Source organism: Ambystoma mexicanum, chromosome 6p, assembly GCF_040938575.1.
Source record: "Ambystoma mexicanum isolate Mex_15411 chromosome 6p, UKY_AmexF1_1, whole genome shotgun sequence".
In the NCBI taxonomy this organism is placed as follows: Eukaryota; Metazoa; Chordata; class Amphibia; order Caudata; family Ambystomatidae; genus Ambystoma; species Ambystoma mexicanum.
In genome coordinates, this window is record NC_090935.1 from 998751737 (window position 1) to 998770180 (window position 18444).

Below are 18444 nucleotides of genomic sequence, written 5' to 3' on the forward strand. Positions count from 1 at the left end.
ACAATTGCACACATCATCTTAAAGTGTAGTGTGATAAGGATACTTTGTATTATACCTTTCTGTAATGGCGTTTTGGTTACTATTACAATATACCTATGATGAGCTATTTTGTTACTGTGTTATTGTAATTTTACATGTGCAACATTGCACCTATTGCAAATGGCTACTAAGATGGCCGTGCCACAAGGTTTTCGCTTGTCCTTTGGCCTTCTTCCTGCCTTCTCAGGTCAGGAAATGCCATATATGGAAAACACTTTCCTGTGTTAAGCTGCGGCTTTTGCAAACAAATGGGTGGCGTGTGCATGAGCCCGGATGTGGGGACTGGGACAGTCTGATCCTAGTACACATCCAGGTGCCTGAATGTCTGTTGCGGGCAGTTATGACCCATGGCTATCCACAATTGGATAGCCACTGTCAGTTTGAATGGGGCAGATCCTTACCATTGATGAGCTTGGGCAAGCTCCCAGCCCAAATCTTGGATAAAAGGAAGACCCCAGAGCCATTCTCCAGATCATTGTTGAAGCCGAAACCCCTACAAAGAAGAGCAACCCCGTTGACGATCAAAGGCCAACTTCTGCAGCTGACCAGCAGCGACTCCAGTGCTGTCACAATGAAGAACTGCTACTCTATCCTGATCTCAAGAAGGCTCTCATCAGTGTTTCAACCACTAGACCGGTGGGAACAACCAGTCTTGTCCCCCTGCTCGCGGATCTGTGCATTAGTAAATATCCCTGGACCAACCAGTGAACTGGCTAGTTCTCTCTTGGGGTACCATTCTGAATGCATCCTTGGAACTTGGAAGATTTTCAGCTTGGGCAACAAGACACCTGCTCTGCATTTTCAGCCTTCTTGCATCAACTTAAGTAATTCTGAGCCTGCTCCTTTGTTTATCCATTGAAGATAGCCTGTCGCTACCTGATCATGGTGACCCCACCCAACTTTGAAACTAGTCTTCATCACTTCCTGGAGGTGTCCCGATGTGGTCAGAAGTATTCATCTATTCCTCATTTGGTTGTTCTAGTGGAAGGTGTATGGAACCCATTTTTAAGCACAGCGTCCAACCAAAACTAAAACGTACATCTGAAAGGGACGTCTGCACCCACAAACCCTGGACCTTCCTCAAGGGGGCCAAGCACAGAAGCCTGTCCCCAACAAAATCCGGAAACTCTGGAGATAGAGTTAGGGGTGGAGTGTACATTAAGAAACCCATTTCAGCCCACCGACCCCATAGTCCCCTGTTCTCCATAGGGTTACCTTTGTCCAAAGCCCCTTTCCTTAATCATTCTTTCCTGACTTTGGTTGGTGGAGGCATGGATAAGGATCCCTTCCTAGGCCTATACTATTCACTGGGATGGAGTGACGTTACTTACCTGAAGTTTACCATAGCCACTGGAATTGCCAATCTGTTAATACACCTACCTGTGAAGTATAAACCTTCACACTGATGACTGTAGGGCACACAGCCCCAAAACATCTTAGGGTTGGACTCCTTAGGGGAAGTAATGTGTGGTTATTCTAAAGTTTCTTTGCTACATTTCATACATACAAGTACTTAATTGTGTTTCACTGGTTATTAAAGCATATCCTTCCTTTCTTTCTTCTCCTAGGGGTGAATGTATACATCTGTTTCATAGTAAGCGTGTGTAATTATTGGACTCAAAGCTGTACTTGCTTACAGTGTTTTTAAAAAGGTCTGATCAATTATTGTACAATTTCATACTTACCTGTAACTGGAATTATTGATTTGTTCTGTGTGGACTCGTCGTAGCCCTAGACCACTCTCATAAACCTCCTGGGACTAGGCCTTGCTACCTAACCTGATTGGATTTGGCTAAAATCACAGTGTCTCCCTGTTCACCACAATAGGGTGGCCTCCCAGAATCTTCTCCCAGGTTGATTTGGGAAATACATCTCAACAGCTACAACCAAATTATGGTCAGCCATTTCAAAGGAGGTTTGTGAGAGCTTGGTGTGGTGAAGCAGCTCAACCTGGTCACCAACATGGACTGGTTAAAGAACATCACAAAAACGGGGCATAGCCAAGAGCAAGCGGTTTACCAAATACCCTTGGACATTCTTTTATGGAAACCATACAAGCCATGTGCCAAGGGAACGGGAGAAGCCTCCCTATCACTTAACATACTGGCAAGTTGTTAAATGTCAGGTGACGTTTTGGACTCCCCTTTCTCATTTCAGGGGCAACACAGAGTTTGCCCCACTGTGTACACGAGGCAGTAAAAACATGACATAACAAGAGGTTTCCATTGAATGGGGAAACTATGCATAATGGCAAGGCCAGATTATCCAAGCTTTGATCACTCACCAGATACTTGATATGCACTGGTCACCTGAAGATAGGTAGATGGAGGGGTGTGTTCAGCCCCTACTGACTATGGGAAGGGTGAATTTTACAGGTGAAAAAAAAACAAAGGACACAAAACTGCAATACATTTAAGAAAATCTCAGAGGGGAAATGGTAGAAAGGAAGAGAAGCACTCGAGTGTTGCTACTCTAGACATGGCAGTGCAAGCACATCCATCGGTTCGGCTTACTTTTCTGCACATAACCTGCGGCACGACACACCAGACATAAGAAAAAGTGCTGTAGAAAGAGCACATCCATTTTCAATTAAGCGCTACAAGCTGTGATCTACTTTGTTACCCTTGTATTACCCACAAACCGCAGATTCCGTAAAAGGACAAAATTAAATTTGAAAGGGCATCAGCATGTGCAATTCTATTTTGCAAATACAGCCTGATGCAAACGATGGTCATTTTTCCCTACTTGTGTGTGCAATAGCCACCCCCAAGGAGGAGATGCCATGGTCTTTCTATTCCACTTGTTTTAATGTGGAGTCATTTTACTACAACCTACGACATTGGGGATAGTAATGAGTAAGCAGTATGGTTAGCTGACCTCAAAAGCTGATGTCCAGATTGCATCATTGGTCAATGAACTTTTCAGGCCCAAGTTCATAAGAAGTGCTTAGTCACAGACTTCATGGGCAACCAGAAGCTTAGCTTTCCGGACTCGGAATAGCCATTGCAATAAAATGGGGGTTGCCGGGAGAGAGCATCCAAGCGACTCCCCACAGTGCACAGTGTTTAAAGAGGCTTTCCATAATCGGTGGCATGTGTTTGGCTCCAACAAACCAGCCACAAGAGTGCTTGTACTGCACACTGATTTACAGCAGAGATCATTCAAATATGTGCAACAAGTCCACTGCATTTCAGTGGGAAGAACATGTATGACTCTCATCCTAGCAGTTTCCAGTAATTTCCTCAAACAGTTTACAATGATCTTGTAGGACGTTAACGTTGCAAAACAGACGTTTCAGTGGTTTGATTGCCATGTAATCACATGACGCCAATGGGGGCCTCAACCCGTTCCTTCTCCAAACACAGCTGGAATGCAATGATTTGCTAGTCAGCAGGGCAGCAGAGATGGTCAATAATTGGTTAAGGCTATTTGGAAAGAAAGTTGGGCCTGGTGAGCCACACTGGGCATCATTTTCTAAGCCTCAGGCTGTCTGGACTGCTGTAATGCCATAGACCCTTCACATTTACAAACCGGTTTCTACAAGACTGCCAATTTGTGTAATCCGACTGTTTTAATTCAGGTAACAAGTCCTTTAACGAACACTTCAACTTGAAGACAAGAACATCCATTTCTTAACCTTCCTGTGCAGATAGTGTTAAAAGAACTCCTGTGCTAGTCTCAACCAATCTGAACAGGACACTTTAAAAATAGAAAAAGAGAACACTCATGCTAGTAGGCATACCTCTACTGTAATCATATTCCTGTTTGATGTCCATCTGCAATCACCCTCCGATCCAGACTATGAAGTCGTTGCTTCTATCTTTAAAAGTTGTCTGACACACATAATGCACTATCTTCGTACTTTCTGCCACGGACTACCCTGAGCCCATGACTACAGGAGAGGAGGCCTGATCAACGATTTATTCAGTTGCGACAACCTCCCATTTTGCTGGTTTAGTGCACTTCTGAAGAACGTAGACCTAATTTCAGTGTCTGGGGAATATCTTCTATTTATACGTGGTCTGAAAAGATATAGTGACGGCGGACCTGTTGCTGTGGGGGATGGCGACTCGGTGGAATGTTTGTGTTCAAGACGTTCTCTCCACGGATGATAACGGTGTAGTAGAAGCATTAGAGGGAAGAACCATTGAGCGTGCCATTGTGTCCAATGGTGTGTTACTTCCTGGAAAGGGATGGACTGCAGGGTGCAAGCAGCCTGCGGCACACTTTGGCTGTGTGAATTATGTGTGATCCACGGCTGGTTTAGTTTGGTTGTTTGTTGCGCGCAGAGCCTGGATCAATGGAGAATGGAGGTATGTTGTGCATTGTGAACTGCAGCGTGGGACATGCATAGTTTGCCTTTATAGAACAGTTTACACTAGTGAGAACGAGAGTTCAAAGTAGTCACTCCATCTTGATTACATAAAGCATGACAAATGTAGTAAAAGTGAAATTGGTTCATGGTATTAAGGCGATATGAACGGTGCACAAAATATCTGTCAGGACTGACTAGTTTCATAACAGGAAGAGTAACAAGATTAACATTGTGCCTTTAGAGCTGGCTGGGTTAGTTGTGCTTTTAGAACTGGCTGGTTTAGTAACAGGAAGAGTTTGTTCATAGAATTAACATTGTGCTTGCCCAAGTCAAGATGGAGTGAAAGAAACTCACTCTGATTGGTTAATGAAACAATGATATGTTTGGTTGCCTGATTGGTGGAGAGGACAATGGGTTTGATTCTTGGGAGATGAGCAAGATTCTAAACTGCCTTTCATCCAGAGAAATTCAGTGGCTGGTTGTGTATTAGTTAAGCTCCTTAAGTAAGGCCTTTCCAGAGCTCAGAAAATCTACCAAAGTAAGAATATCGATTGCTGATCCAATTTGAACAAGAAGTCATCAGGTGGGATCGTTCTTTTAAAGATTTTGAGATTGTCACAGTGAACTTTCATTTTCTTTTATTAAGAAAACTTAAAGAGTAAACAAGTTTCAAGTTCATTTGAGAAAAGAGACATTACAGTTAAAGTTATTATAAGGAAAACAAGCTTGAAGATTGTGCGTAGGATTTTAAAGTTGATTAACTGTGTGAAATGTTCTTCAAGACTGTTTAATGTGTGCGCGAGCTCGCAAGTTGCCGTTGCGTGTTCTTTTTTAAAGCGCTTGTACATTTTTCACGTGAAAGTCGTTTCCTGAGAAAGCGCGTGTGGTTTGCGATAGAGCGCGTGCCAAAAAGAATTGCGCGTGTGAATTTTAGCGCGTGTACATTTTTTCACGTGAAAGTCATTTCAAGAGAAAGCGCGTGTCGGGCTGCGATAGAGCGCGAGTCCATTTTTATCAGCGCGTGTTATTTTTATCACGTTTACGTATTTTTTCACACACGCGGGTTTTTTAAGATAATCGCGTGTGTATTTTACACGCGAGGACAATTCTTCACGTCTTCTGATTTCACGTGTTTATCGCACACGCTAGTAAAGGAAGAAACTATACGTTCTTTGTGTAAATGTGTAAATAAGGAAAACAATTCACACGCAGAAAGAAAGCAGTATTCCAGGAAGTAAAAGAATATAATTTAAAGTAATTTATGCAAATAGAACTCAATGCTTTCAGAGAAAGACTGCAATTTACGTAAGCATTGAAAACTACATAAGATCAGAAGAACTTTGAAGTAAGAAGAATATCTAATTCTGAAAAGATGTTGCAAAGGCCATCACTTTAGGATTCTAAAGAGGCTAGGTTGGCTTGAACTATTTGCACAATACAAGATATATTTACAAGATATTCCACAAAGGTTACTAACCTCTAAGTCTTTTACTGAGGTTTAAGAGGTAAAGAGTTTAGAATTTATTTAGCATAATTTAGAAAAGAAGTTTTCTTATTATATTAGTAACCAGGTGTATTTGTTTATCACAGATACCAGAGCCTACCAGACGGTTGAAGGGCAGCTGTGTCTCCGTTGTTATTTTCTCCAAATTCCCCTTTCCCTTTCTTGGGGTTTTCAGCTCAGCTTATGTTTAAGGGTTGAGAGGTGAACTCCTGGTGAGGGTCTGTGGGGCCAGCATCAGCTCCTGTGGAATTCAGTCAAGCCGGACCCTGACAATATCTCAACGTTGTGTTTGTATAGCACCGCTGTAAGGAAGTAGTATTAGCGGTGGGGGGTTGGGGGGGCGGGCGGGACCCCTATGCTGTAATGTTAGAGTCCAATTTCATTGAGTATCTTCATAATGTCCTGCAAGAGGTCTATGATATGATATTATAGGTTATTTATAACGCGTTTAATACCCACAGGTTTCCAAGCGCGGACCTGGGGATCGAACCTGTGTTGCTCCGTGTTGTCTTGCTTCCAAGGCGGGCACGTTGCCCCCGAGCTATCCTACCGAGAGCAATGATGTACTTCTTAGTTCTAAAAGGTTATGAACTTTTAGTTATATTACACAGAGATGTACGAGTTCAGTATTAAAAATGTAGGTGGTGTAGGCATTTCTTTGATGCGTGTGGCATGTCGGCGTGATCTTGCATGCAGGAGTCTCAGATCTGAGTGTGGTGTGATCTGAACAGAGGGTAAGTGAGACACTTGGAAAATGTTTTAAAATATTTATGGCTGCATATGTTACGTGGGTGTGTGTCTTCAACATACTGTGGAGCTAAGAGTCCTGGAAAGGGAAGTTTCGTGAAATTCCAATGTGTCTAGCATTGACATGTTATGGGGAGGTGTGGGGATATGTCTGCACCAGGAACCTGGGTGTGGCATGGTGATTAGACCCCATCTGTGGTGTGGATCCGCGATGGGAAGTGCAGCGGTATCTGCAGAGCAGCACCGTCTATTAAAAAGGTGTGCGTGTAGTTCAAGTAGAAAAAGGGGGTGCGCCCTCCGTCTACCGCCGTAGCACTTGAGGCAGAGGTAGAGACTGAAGAAGGGTTGAAGTTGATGTTATGGTATGCTTAACCCAAGTAGAGAAAGGGCGTGCCTCCTGCGCATTGTTAAGATGGCACCACTCGTAAAAAAGGTGCAACATGAGAGATGTGCGATATGGGTTTGATGTCTTGTCATACATGTTGTAGTGCTCTAGGGATGAGTGTTGTTCGGTGAAAGGTGCTTGTTACTGTGTAGGAGGGTAAATACATATGGCTTCCACTTGCCAGTGTGTTCTTGCATAGAAGTTGGTGCCGCCCCATCTCATTTCACAAGTTCCATGTGCATCCAGCATGTGGCTCATATCAGTAGTGGTGAATGTGTGATGTGTATGTGTGATGGGTGTTTGCTTTATGTGAAGAAGGGAGTTGTGTTGTGATGTGCTTCGTTGTGTTGTGGTGAGATCTGGAAGGAAGAGAGGTGTGTTGTATAGTGCTTGGGGTGGATGTAGAAGCTGGTGATGCAATAGATCATGTTGGGTGTGACTGAGAGAATGTGTGCTGATAAGGTTCCAGAGACTGGCAGCTGACGAGCCCCTGCCTGTGTGATGGGAGCCAGTGGTTATCTCTGCAACATCTTGAGAAACTGACTGAAGCTGTAATAAAGAAACTTTGTTGAAACATAGCAAGTGCGCCTCAGGATCCTACTTCATGTCACCTGCACTGGCTCTTACCATTGCTTTGTGACATGTTTTGGACAGTGTTTTGGAGTATCTATCATAATGATCACAATGACTGTGCTCTGGTTCAGTGACCTTCAACAATCTGTGTAATCCTGTACTTCTTACCATAAACCATCGGCCCCCAAAATACATTACTGAGAACTTGGTTGTCTGAACCTTGCTGCTAGACAAGGGTGGAAGTCAGATGCGGGTCGACCCTGGCTTGCGCTAGACTGGAGTCTCGAACCACTGAGCCACATGGTCCGAGCCTCGCTTGCTCACCCATAAACGTAAACAAGAAGAACAAACACTTTAATGGACAGGGGCAGTCTTCTGCCTGGTGCCCTGTCGAGAAGCCCCGCCCCCGTGAATTCTCTGGCTGCCAACTTCTACCTGTTGCCACCTCCGTGACCTTACATTATGCGCATTTCTGTTCATATGCCTTCCTCTCCATAAAGCACACAGTACTGCATACCCCAGGGTCGTCTGTAGTAACATCATACCTGCCTTTCCAGGATTTCGGGGAGATGGACGAGAAAGCAACCGAAAAAGGCGCGCTGATGCACCACCCCAGTAACTGCGGTCGCCTCAGAGTACTTCAGGCACGAGTCCCCTTCGTCCGCGATCACAGCCAGTTTTCAATCTGAACAATCCAAGTTGTGTAGTTTGTGTGGAACTGTGTCGAAAGCTTTCATAAAATTCAAAAGGAAGACAGAATATCCCTCCCTTCATCGAATTCCCTTAAAAATAAATAAAATCACCCTACACTAGATAGAGCTCAGAGCAAAAGTTCACTAATGTTTCCAAGGTTAAAACTGAATAAGAACTGCAACGAAAACAATAGCCAGTCCAGCCAAAGTAACTGTACTCACGGTCGCATGGGTCTCCAATCCGCACCTGGGCATATGCTTTTGCAAGTTTTCCAACAATCTCGTCGTGAATGCTTTCATGGAGGAACTGAGCAAAGCAAAGAAGGGGGTGGTTAGCACAGTGCACACATTTTAATGGGTTCAGTTGCTTACATTGCATTTGTTCAGTGTTTCATTCGCTAGTTAATTGGGGACATATGTACAGATGGAAACAAAGAAGCCACTTTAGTCTTCGCACTTGGTTAGACGATTACAGCCCTTTCATAATGCACGCTGCCACGCCCTTGCAGTTTCAGGGCGACCGTACGGCTCACCGTGCACAATCTCACGCGTCTCTTTCCTAGAGCCAGCTCATGTGAAGTTGTGAGTAACGTACAGTAGTTTGCGTACACAATAGGGGAGAATCTTGGCGGGAAATTAGACAGATTAAAAGGAAATCCCAATGAGCTGAAGCTCGAATTGGTTCAAAATGAATTAATCTTTATATACTGGAGACCAACCTGTGTTGCTCTGCCCAGGATAAACGTGTTGCTCCCGGGCCATCCTGCCAGCTCCCAAGGAGGAAATGTTTTCCAAAAGTCAACTCTGCGTGGTGTATACACCTATTGGAAGACTCCTTATGATGCCAAGCACATAGCTCTCAACCATTTGTGACACAAAGGCGGGTGTAGTGGACGTGTATTTTACTTCTAAAAAGAACGAGTTGCCCAGACAGCGTAATTTGTGCCGGCACAGGCTGGACATTGTGCTCTATATGAACCCTAAATCGCCTCCCATAGTACACCACGCGCCGAAAACTCACGATTTCTGCCACATCTTTACCGATGTGGCGATGCAGCAAGAGCATCCGGCTGTTTCCTGCCAGACCCAGAAGGCACGTTGTTGCTAGTGACATCCTGCACCTCGTCCCTGCAGGCACGCGCTGCAGACCATGAAGTAGTATGCAAGCAGGATATCCAGGCAGTAAATTGGACTTCGGACCAATGCAGTGAATTGTGCCGACTACGTGGATTTCTAATGTCAGATTAATTTTGCACCACTCTTGTACAGTTCATGAGAAACTCCATTCAGGGTAAAATTAAATGTTTTAAAATGCCCGATATACAAATAATATGGCACCCTAGCTCCTGCCAGCTGCAGATGCAGTAAAGAAGGCACACCACCACAGTGAACTAACATGGTCAAAGCCACATTTTTGGCCATTGTAGGTATATGCATCTGCCAGGAAAGGGTGCCACTTGCCCAGGAATACTCACCCGTTCCAGGTTTTGTCACAAACAAATATTCAAACTAATTAGTGGTGCAAATAAACAAAAATTAAAGGGGATCACACAAGGGGGCGGAGTTTGAGGGCATGGTGGAGAGCTGGCAGTTGAACTCCACTCAAAGGAAATTATCTAAATAATAGTTTTATAATGGTGCAATTTCTTTCATAATGCTTCTTTCCAAAAACTACGCTGGCAAAGTATAAAAACCTTTTAAACCCAGCAATCTATAGTGTAATATTCTCTGGAAAACAAAACATCCAAATAGGAGACATGTGCTTTGATGACAATTTAATGTGGTTTTATGGGTAAGCGTCAACAGTGGCGTGTCCAGGCTCTTGAATGGGATGGCCCCAGCGGGGCACTGACTTATGCAGGGGTGGCATGAAGTACCAGCGCACACACACACAGGTCTGAATAGCATTATTTACTAGTTGTCTCCAACTCCCGTATCTACTTTAATTACTGAACATTAGTGTGTTACATTCATGTGATTAAATTAATGATCATAGTTTGGAATAATGGGGTGGTCAATGAGATTCCTGGGGTAGCAGGTGCTACCCCAGGCAACGCCCAGGACACGCCACTGAGCGTCAACACTGGGAAAGTGACAACATGGGTGAAATCCTGGTAGCCAAACACTTGAGCAAGCTTGCCGGCCTCAAAAACAACCCACGGGTGCTGCCTCTGCCCGCTGAAAAAAAGCAACACTGTCCACCCACGTGCTTTCCTAGTGCCATGAAAAGCAGTACAGGGCCACAATCGGTGAAAATAACTGCTCCAGCCTCCAGGATTGCAACCTCTCTCGCCACATCCTGGGCAAATATTCACGACTCACTTGCACTCATCTCCCCTCATCACCCTGTTCCGCTTTCAACAATACTATGCTTTATAAAGATGGCTTGAAAAGGAGTGTAAGGGGCTGGGGGCCCGAGAAGAGGTGCAAGGGGGCTGGGGCAGAGAAATGGGGTGCAAAGGGGTTTAGGGGCTGAGAAATGGAGTGAGGGGGGACCGAGAAAAGGAGTGAAAGGGAGGCTGGGAGCCGAGATATGGAGCGAGAGGGAGGCTGGGAGCCGAGATAAGGAGCGAGAGGGAGGCTGGGAGCCGAGATTAGGAGCGAGAGGTGGGCTGGGGGCCGAGATTAGGAGCGAGAGGTGGGCTGGGGGCCGAGATTAGGAGCGAGAGGTGGGCTGGGGGCCGAGATTAGGAGCGAGAGGTGGGCTGGGGGCCGAGATTAGGAGCGAGAGGTGGGCTGGGGGCCGAGATAAGGAGCGAGAGGTGGGCTGGGGGCCGAGATAAGGAGCGAGAGGTGGGCTGGGGGCTGAGATAAGGAGCGAGAGGTGGGCTGGGGGCCGAGATAAGGAGCGAGAGGTGGGCTGGGGGCCGAGATTAGGAGCGAGAGGTGGGCTGGGGGCCGAGATTAGGAGCGAGAGGTGGGCTGGGGGCCGAGAAAAGGAGTGAGAGGTGGGCTTGGGGCCGAGATAATGAGTGAGAGGTGGGCTTGGGGCCGAGATAATGAGTGAGGGGTGCGGGGGGTCGGGAAAGGGAGTGAGGGGTGCTGGGGGCCGAGAAAAGGAGTGAGAGGGGGGGCTGGGGTCGAGATAAGGTGCGAGAGGGAACTGGGGGCCTGAGAAAAGGAGTGAGGGATTGGGGTCTGAGAAAAAGTGAGAGGGGCTGGGGGCCAAGAAAAGGAGTGAGAGGGGGCAGAGAAAAGAGGTGCCTTGGGCCGTGAAAAACAGTCCAACGGGGCAGTAAAAACTCACGCACCTTTTAATTCGCCACTGCGCCACCAGGGTGGTCTCCACTAAAGCATGCACAGGCTTGCACTTGTAACATTTACACTCTGCCCTCACTGTCTCCTCAAGAAAATGTTTACATGAAGTGTCCCTCCTTCTGAGCTTGTGCAGTATAGCCTTTCTCCCCCCCCTTCCAGAATGGAGCAGAGCTGGATTTTAGCTTATATTATGTTGCACATTTATTTACTCAGAGCATGCGCAGACATACTTTTCCTTTACCATTTGCAACTGGAGTCCGATCAATAGCATATGTAGATCACATATTTCTCCTTCAGAACATTAGCACATCTGCATTTTCTATGACATTTTGTCCAAGTTCCTTTCATCGGAGTATGCACACATCTGCTTTGCCTTTTACCATTTACAAGCAGATTCCAGATGCGTAAAGCCACATTCATTTACCACATCCATTCAGTATTTCAGCGCTGAGGCAGGCCGGGGTCGAGATCCGGGGAGACGTACAATGCCGGATCTCGGACCCGGCAAGAGCTGGCCCATTGACAAGCGCTGCAAATGAACGCATGAAGATCTGGATAATCCGGAGGAGTCAATTGTTAGGAAAGATGTTATTTTTTGCTGCTTTCCCCCATACACATCAATAGGACAACCTACTTCTTGCTATGTTTAACATTTCCTGACTTTTGGAGGGAAGTAAAGCCTTTTTGCTCCACTTAGCTTGCTAAGCTCATCTACTGATCAGTCCCTATGGCTATCTTTGCAGGAGAACTCTGTTCTCCATACTAAAGCTCTTTGTTTATTTTTCCTGCACACATCAGCCAACTTAATGTGGCTACTACCCTAAAATGGCCACGCCGGGAGTTTTTCTCTTGCTCTTTGGCCATAGTGTAGTTTGGCCTTCTTCCCGACTTGTCAAGTCAAGAAATCCCATAAAAGGTCATGCACTTGCCCAGTAAAGCTGCTAATTACGCGGGCTTGTGCTGCCATTGTGTGTGACCCAGCAAGTGAGTGGGAATGTGTAGCCCCATTTCACATCTGTGGAGCCAGAGAGTCTAGCTGTGGGGCATGAGTAATCAGGGACAACTATTGGTTTCAAACAATTACTGGCTATTTGAATGGTGCAGGTCCTTACAATTGGTGGGCTTGGACTTGCTTCTAAGATGGATTTTGGATAAGAAGACTCCTGCAGCTATTTCTATAGATCAGCATTGTACCAAGAACCCCCAATAGACAAACAGCTGAGTGAAAATCCAAAGATGACTACTGAAGAGACTTGGCATCCCTTCCTGCGTCTGACCCGGTGAAGCCCTGTTGGACTCCCTGATCTCCAAAGACCCCGAGCAATGCTTCAGCCCTTGGAATAGTGGGACCAACTAGTCTCAATGCCGTCTTGAAGATCCAGCTGTCCTGAGACTTTGAAGTATCCCTGGACCACCCGTTGAACTAACCAGCTCTCTTATAGGCTACCTCACCAGAAGCATCACCATTCCGTAGTTACATCCAGACCTTTGGTGGTCGCCAGCTTGTGGTACAAGCAGAGACCTATTTACAACAAGGAGCAGACTGTCAGAGGAGCAGCATTTTATTGCTGTTTATTTTCAATTTACTGGTTGTCATTTTTTAAATATAAAGCCAATTTTGTTTTTTCGAGTCTGGCTGATCCACAACACTGCGTGAGCAATATTGAGCTGTTGGCCATCATTCCACTCTGACAGCTAAAGTTTTCCCTTGCCGAGCATAATATATGCTTGATATTTACAAAAGCTTTACTGTTAAGGTGATTTTGTTCTCTTTTAAAACAAACAAGGACAAGCGTACCAAACCCAGTGTGCATTAGGTATTTAGTAATTTCGTTATTTTAGTTATATTTAGGTATTTCTTCCGACGCCTCCTGCCCGGCTAACTATCGCCCAATCTCCATCACTCCCTTCCTGGGCAAGCTCCTGGAGAAACTGGCCATCTCCCAGCTTAATCTCCATGCTGAATCTGTTGGTAGTCTTCATGACCATCAATCTGGCTTCAGAGCTGCCAGAAGCACGGAAACTGCTCTCCTGAACATCCGCGAGGACCTGCTCTCGAACCTTGATTCTAACACCCCATGTGTTCTCATTTTGCTTGATCTCTCTTCTGCCTTTGATACTGTCAACCATACCATCCTGCTCAACCGTCTCTGTGATAACCTGGGTATCACTGGTCAGGCTCTGGCGTGGCTGACCTCTTTCCTCTCCAATCTACCTTCCCAGGTCCAACTGGGGTCCTTCCTCTCTGACATCTTTTTCTCTACCTGTGGTGTCCCCCAGAGGTCTAACCTCTCTCCCTAGCTGTTCAACCAGTATCTGGCACTTCTTGCCAACCGCATTGTCGCTCTCTGCCCCAACTTTCAGTGCTATGTGGGTGATACCCAGCTCATTTTCAGGCTACCTCGGCCTCCTCTTCCCCTTCCCTCATCTCTGACTGTCTTTCTGCTATCCATGAATGGTGTGCCGCTAACAACCTCTGCCTTAATGCCAGTAAGACTGAGATTCTACTCATCGGCACACCCACTCCCTCATTCCCTGCAGCTCTCTGGCCGGCCTCTCTTGGCCCCCTTCCTGCTCCTACCTGCAAGGCAAAAAACCTCTGGCAAAAAACCTCTGAGTCATCTTCGATTCCACACTCTCTTTCTCTCCTCACATATCTAACCTCACACTACCAGCTACACCTCCTCAGAGGTATCCTTCCTTTTCTCTCCTTCCCCCAGAAGCTCACTGACTCTAGAGCCCTGGTTCTTTCGAAGCTGGACTACTGTAACAGCCTCTATCTAAATCTGCCTGCCTCTACACTCCGCCCTTTGCAACTCATCCAGAACAGGACTGCGAGACTTGTCCTTGGCCTCAAGCCCAGGGACCGTATCTCTCCAGGACTGAAATCACTACACTGGCTCCCGGTGGCTGAGAGGATTAAGTTCAAAACCCTCTGCATTGTCCACAAGGCCTTCTGGGGCCTTGGGCCAAAATACCTTCAACTCTCTATGTAACGCTCACCTGACTCCCACGGAGCCGCTGGCCTGGTTCGCGCTGCTGTGACCTCTTCTAAGGTGATGCGCAGGGTTCGGAAGACGGACTGGACCGGGCCCCCAAATCTGGCTGGTCTGGTTCGCAGAAGTATCCTTCTGTAGGCGAAAATAGGGGATTAACTGTCTGCGGTGTAATGCAATCGGCCTCCCACTTTCCCCTCTCACCCTCCTCGAAACCCTTCTGTGATTCCTCGTAGCGTCTCACCTTAGGGTCTGGAAGGACGAGCTCTCCATCCTGCTTCTGATGCAGGGGCGCATTGGTATCCAGTTACTTCACTGGATTTTCGGATTGGTGAGATCAAAAAACTTACCTGGAAGCCAAGCAAGTTTGGTTAAGAGGTTCCCCTTGTGTCCATGCATTAATGTACTAATGCTAGTGTCTTTTTCCCCATAGGGGCTGGGGTACGGAATGCCGGGGAACAGGCACCGACCCGAGATGAGAGGTGAAATCCTTGTAGAAATCAGGCAAGTCTTTAATGAGCGTTTTTTGGTAATGTCTTTTCATCCGCTCATTAACGCTGATGTCTCTTTTTCCCCTTCGGGGCCGGGGTCCGGAAATGCCAGGATGCGGCGCGGACCCGAAATGGAGAGGGAATGAATCAACAGGTAAGTCTTAACATGGAGATTTAGCTTTCCTTATTCCCTTCTCTCTCTCTCTCTCACCTTTTGTTCTGGTCTTTTTCTCCCTAGGCGCTGGGGCGTGACTGCGAATCCGGATGAGCGCTGCTGAACATGGAGGCACCCTGTAAAGGTGAGTGGAATGCGGCGCTGCAGCGATCGACGCAATGGGCTTTTAAATAAGTCTTCCTTTTCAGGATTGTCGGCAAGATGTCTCCGGGATGCGGATTTAGCAGGTAAGGACTTTTCCTTCTTCTGTTCTCTTCTTCTCTTCCTTTGCAGGTGATCCAGGATGCTGGCAGGCGTGGCAGAAGTCAGGATGCAGGAGCAGACACGGTGAGCGTCCAGCTGCTAGATGCAGAACAACGCGAAGCACGTGTGGCTGTTCGGATGGGGTTTAAATAGCCTTGGAAGAAGTTCCAGGTATGTATCCTTCACCGACCACGCCCGGATGGTAAATTAGTCCCACAGGTAAAGTAGTTCCTTTCAGGCCTCAAGGAGGCCGGGATCCTGCAGCATGGTCTGCAACAGGTAAGTGCACCCAAGCACTCCCATAATGAGCCTGGCGCCTATGGCGCCAGGACACTGTCCAAAGGGCCCCTCTATGGGGTTGCTGGGTCCTTCCTTGGGGACTGGATGTCCGCTTTCGGGGACGCAGGGCTTGAACCGGCTCCCCGGGAGCGAGCATCATGACACTCTACCTAAATATCTTCCTTCTTCGCTAATCTGCCTCCAACTCCCTCATGGTCAGCCGCTTCTCCAAGCAACGAGTTGGGGGTAGATCTCTCTCCGCAGCAGGGGTCTCCCTCTGGAACAGCCTTCCTGCCTCCCTGAAACTTGAGGAGAACCATCTCCAGTTCCGGAAGCACCTCAAAACCTTCCTCTTTGCCTCCGCTTTCTCTCCACCTATCCCCTGCTAAAATCACTGAAACAGCACTGAATCTGCAACTGGGCCACTCACCGATCTCAGTCCTTGGCCCAGCCACTCTTCCCTGCACTGCCTCCCTGGCAACCCCTGCACTGCGGGACTGTCTCTGTATCCCTATAGCCCCTCCTCCCAGCACTTGTCTGCACTTACTTTGCACTTGCCACCAGCGGGCCCTTATTATTTATCTTGTATTCTACTGACCCAGTACTGCACTTTCCCCTCTCCCTTTCCCCCTGCACTTTTCCCTTCCCCTCTACCCTTGTACTTGCGCGATCTGAATGACACCTGGCCTAGTTGGATCGTTGTCTGTCTCCCCTTGTTCCCCCCTGCCTCGTCGCGCCTTGAAACACTTGTGTATAGGCACGTTACAAATGTCATATCATATCAGTTATTCAGTCATACAACTCTCACAGACATGACAGATATAAAACCCTTCGGTCATTCTTATATTACCAAAATGCTCTTTAATATGCAAAACAGCCAAAACCTCATGGGTTTTATTGGTGCCACTTCCCGTTATCTTTGGAGTTCTTTCTAATCAATACACACATATACTGTGTTAAGCAATCACTTTTATGTCCAAATATACAACATGCATTTTTTAAACCGTTACAATAATTAGGGTTTTCCTGTCAGAAAAGTAAAGATTAAACATGATGCATCATCTTACAATATTAGACGCACACCTATGCTCAAGTCGAGCACAGAGTTCTCACAGGTGGCACTAAAATGATGTTAAGAAGCAAGCACTAATTTCCCTCGCCGGATACATAATTCAGAGGTCTGGGGCCTCCCAAAAGGTGCAAGCATGAAATAGATCATGGAGAAGTTAAAACGGGAAAGAGTAAATCTAGTGCATCCGTGAAAGGAAACCCAAAGCCACAGAAGCCAAAGGTACGCACTGTTTCACAGCTGTAAAGACGTTGTCCCGTAAAGATATCCATTCAGCCATCTTTACAGAAGCTGCTCAGTGCTAAGCATGCAAATGGCATCCGTGCTGGGTTTATCATGTGTAGGAGAGCCAACTGAAAAGTATGTCACACAATGCATAACTGATGCATAAGTAATTTTTACATGAATTATATTTTAAATAGAAGGAACGACTTTTACTATGAGGCACAGTTTCACCTCACTGATGATGCCCAACAAGGCTGAAACACGTAAATGGGGTTACCGTTGGTATTCTTGTTCAGAGGAGAATTGCCTAGCTTTTCGGCACTGGACTGCCCCTGGGCAGGACAAAGGCTGATATGCGTGGACATTTCTTATCTGTGAAAGGGACAGTGAGCTAAAGACTTGTTAGAGTCTCTCCCAGGGGTTATTCACCCAAGAACAGGTCTTTGGGCTGTGTTTGTGCTGGTAGAGAGATTCCCAGACCCCCCCTTTGTTTTACATTAAATAATATCCAACTCAATAGCACACATTTTCCTAACCTTGACAACAAAGGCAGAGTTGTCACTGGTGGGATGCAACCCTTTGGTTGCAGCTTCTACGTAGAACCCAGAAGTGCCCTGTTTTATGAGCTCGGCAAGGGGATGCTGGGGGATTTAAGGGAGATGTTTCAGGGATAATCCCCAGATTCTATAGCAAATAGCCAGTTTGGGAGTGGGTGGAAGTGTGATCGCTTTCCAGAGGGGGAGAAGGGATTCAAAATGTAATTTTTCTGCATTTTGAAGAGCACATAAACTCGGCCTTAAGAAAGTGGTCTTTTTGTGTTCGCCCCTTAAAAAAATGTAGAAAAAGCACATAGCTATTACCTCTGCTCACAGTTCTAAGACAAAATATCCTTGATCTCATGCACCTTCTAAAAGAATTCCCTACATGGGATTTTCCTGTTGGAAACTATGGCTGAGCAATTACATTTTGTGGAGGAGAATGTAACCAAGATTCAGTCAAAAAGAAGAGGGTATGGAGGTACCATATTCTCCTGACAGGTTGTCAGAGCTTCTCCTCTGTTCCAACACCAGGAAGAATCTCTTCCACTTAAATAGGCATACATTAGTCATCTGGCTTCTCTGAAGCTTTAACTGCAGTCATCCCGGAGATTCAAGTGCCCATACTGCTGGTGCTCAGAAGTGGTCAGGTTCAATAAGCAGTGATTATGGTGTGACAAGCTGTTCAACTTTGTTAGGTCTGCTCTGCATCGAACCGTTCACTGCCGAGTGATTGACAGATGGAGCAGATCCAAATACCACCACTGGCAGGACCCAGCTAGTGCCATTAGTAGTCACACTTGTCTCCTTTACTATTTAACTTCTACACGAGACCTCTGTATATATTTGAGAAACAATGTTGAACAGGTATCCAGTCATTGCATCGAATACAAAGCATTGAATGCCAAAAGCATCGA

The 18444-nt window shown here is 46.4% G+C and overlaps 1 protein-coding gene across 1 annotated transcript in view; it reads right to left on the reverse strand.

Moving 5' to 3' along the window:
- ALDH7A1 (aldehyde dehydrogenase 7 family member A1) overlaps positions 1-18444 on the reverse strand; it is a 441053-nt gene that overhangs the window by 101426 nt on the left and 321183 nt on the right. Inside the window, exon 12 of the mRNA XM_069625599.1 lies at positions 8478-8562. Within this exon, the coding sequence (XP_069481700.1) occupies positions 8478-8562 (85 nt within the window). The remainder of the gene's footprint in view (positions 1-8477; positions 8563-18444) is intronic.